At 30.0% G+C, this 2463-nt stretch overlaps 1 protein-coding gene across 1 annotated transcript; it reads right to left on the bottom strand.

Moving 5' to 3' along the window:
* Positions 1-1256: 1256 nt before the first annotated feature.
* Positions 1257-2457, bottom strand: LOC119665382 (general transcription factor IIE subunit 2-like). Its single transcript, XM_038074621.1, has 5 exons — positions 2359-2457; positions 2010-2303; positions 1848-1935; positions 1617-1769; positions 1257-1511 (listed from the first exon to the last, which is right to left on the bottom strand). Exons 1-5 carry the CDS (start codon positions 2455-2457, stop codon positions 1480-1482), a joined length of 666 nt encoding a protein of 221 aa, XP_037930549.1. The 3' UTR covers positions 1257-1479.
* Between the last annotated feature and the right edge of the window lie 6 nt (positions 2458-2463).

Raw genomic sequence — 2463 nt, 5'->3', positions numbered from 1 at the left:
TTTTTTTAATATATGAAATATAGATATATGTAGGCCCACTTTTTCAAAGTACACTTCAATGTACAAACACTTAAGTAAACCTTAAGTGTTTGCATACTTATTATGTCTGATATCAGTTCTTGCATTATTTGTGGTAGTAAAAACAATGAAAGAGACAAATTTCGATCAAAATTTGGTCACAGTGACGTGACTTTGTGTGTCTTGTCAGTTTGGTCAAAATAGTATTATTCAGTAATCAACGTCGGAATTACTACGAGTAACTATTAGAAGTAAGTATATTGATTTTTGTGTGTATATGTAATGTTATCCACATAAAAGTAAATACTTTTCAAATTTTTGCATAAAACCTGCTAAAATAATAGTAAGGGAAGAAAATTGATAAATGTAATATGATCTTACTTCTGATTATATGTTATTGTTTTTTAAATGACTTAAATTATCTGAAAGCTTACCATATAATAAATTTCTAGTTACGGGCCTTATTCATAAAAAATAAGCACTGATGAAGTTCTTAATAAAGAACGAAATATTTGCCAACATTTTTAAATAAATGCGTTTAATTGTTCGGGTCTGTAAGCTGATAAGAATCAAAATACTTATTCATGAAAACACAATATCGATATGAAGCTGTAAAAACTTAATACCAAATTTTTCAGTGTTACCGGAAATCTTACTACTGTGCCATTGCACCGATGTTTTTACGGTGACGCATTTCGACAAGTGAGCTTTCAATAGCTTTCTAAGTTTGTGTCCAAAACTACAAGCAAAGCGACTTCAGTCCCTTGAAAACGTATTTTACTTGCCCGACAGAAATAATAAAATTGAACTTATGGATCTATTTAGGTTTATCTGGAAGCACAAATAGTTAGCAAGAACTTTATCGGAAATAACAACGGTACGTGTTACTCACATCACCCATCAAATTTCAAGAGTATCACAGTCAGCATTATATGTCTTCGAGAAGATTTATATATATAAAACACCACACATTATGCATTTTAAAAATTTAATGCAGCAAATAAATGCCATGTGAACCTTCCCTATAACGATCATGGTAACATCTACTGATAGATTTCGATAAGTAAATAAATATAAGCTAACTCATTATCATCGGGATATTCGATGTATGTACTTCTACTTTCCACTATTCAGTGGTTCGTTCTATTTATATATTTAAATAAGAGATTTATAATTGAGATCACACCCATCCTATATTATTTATTAACTTTCACTTTGTTAATTATTTATTTTGCTTTAATTTAAACAATTTTATACAAAAACAAACATTTTTATGATTATTGTATTAAATTCCATATATCCAGCGGATGAAACCCTCATTCTTTGATTTTCATAGGATTTCAAATAAGTTTATTTCGGTACAAGTAAAATTAAGATTATTAAGAGATTATTGTTATAGATACTTTTGTATGTCTTCCGTTCAGCTAATTAGTTTTATTTGTTATGTAAGTAAATTTGAGATTAAGCTATGTGAATGTTTCCCAATTCCATTTCTGAAAGACAAACGATATCTAATGATTAATTTATTCAAATTATTATTTATAAAAAGAGCATTAAGTTCGAAATGTGTAATAATATAGATTCAAATAGGACTATACCTTTCTGGTCAACAGTTTGGTCTTCATATGTTTCTAAAATATCTTGGACATGTTCGTTATCAACTCGTTTCTTCAGTTGATATGCTTTGGCAGGTGCTTTTCGTTTCAATTCTACAGGCTTGATTGGGGTTGAACCCTTTAAACAAGAAATACCTGTGAAATGATACAAGTAATTAGTATTGTACAAGAAACTGATTATAATATATAAGATGTATATATGTAAGTGCTCACCCGCCTCCTTTAAGTGGTTATCAATTTTTAAGTCTTCTACGCTATCTACATCAATGGATCGCCACATCTTCTGAATACTTTCATCAACCTTTTTAAAATTAAACATATACATAAATTATATATTTATAATATTGATTTTTGATAAAACACAAAAATACTTGCATGCATATCATCAGCGAAGTGATCATTGTAGAAAAGTATTTTTTTTTTATCCCCAGGTCGAGTAACTATAATAATATTTTTAGCGTATGCCTTTAAAACCTTGTCAACGTTTTGCAGTGACTCTTCGATCTCCTCGAGAAGCACCCCACCCAGGCCTTTAATATGATTGCGCCTTAATAAGCGCATGAGGGACTTGCCATCTTGAACTTTGTAAATTGGCTTAAAGGAAAACTTCTTTTTATCAGCGCTTGTGTCAATCTTGGGGTTATCTACGAGTGCCTCATATGCTAACCACTGCATAAGAAATAATATATAAGCATTTACCGATATGCATTTTAAAAGTTTTTACCTTCTTAATAGAATCGTCAATATTTTGTTGACCGGTTTCGTTCAAAATTTCATCTAAACTCAATTTTAGATCATTACCACTTTTATAGCGTACCTGCATGTGTTT

The sequence above is a fragment of the Teleopsis dalmanni genome, unplaced genomic scaffold, assembly GCF_002237135.1.
Source record: "Teleopsis dalmanni isolate 2A unplaced genomic scaffold, ASM223713v2 unscaffolded_contig_4871, whole genome shotgun sequence".
Classification (NCBI taxonomy): domain Eukaryota; kingdom Metazoa; phylum Arthropoda; class Insecta; order Diptera; family Diopsidae; genus Teleopsis; species Teleopsis dalmanni.
Note: the sequence above shows the minus strand (reverse complement) of the source record. Positions and strands in the feature narration are given on the sequence as shown.

What these genes read in the sequence shown, in the direction of transcription:
- LOC119665382 (XM_038074621.1), bottom strand. Translation starts at nt 2,457, where the DNA reads ATGCAGGTACGCTATAAAAGTGGTAATGATCTAAAATTGAGTTTAGAT. An exon ending in TAACCACTTAAAGGAGGCGG is followed by an intron (nt 1,770 to 1,847) that starts GTGAGCACTTAC and finishes ATCATTTCACAG; the next exon opens with GTATTTCTTGTTTAAAGGGT. An exon ending in CCAAACTGTTGACCAGAAAG is followed by an intron (nt 1,512 to 1,616) that starts GTATAGTCCTAT and finishes TTTGTCTTTCAG; the next exon opens with AAATGGAATTGGGAAACATT.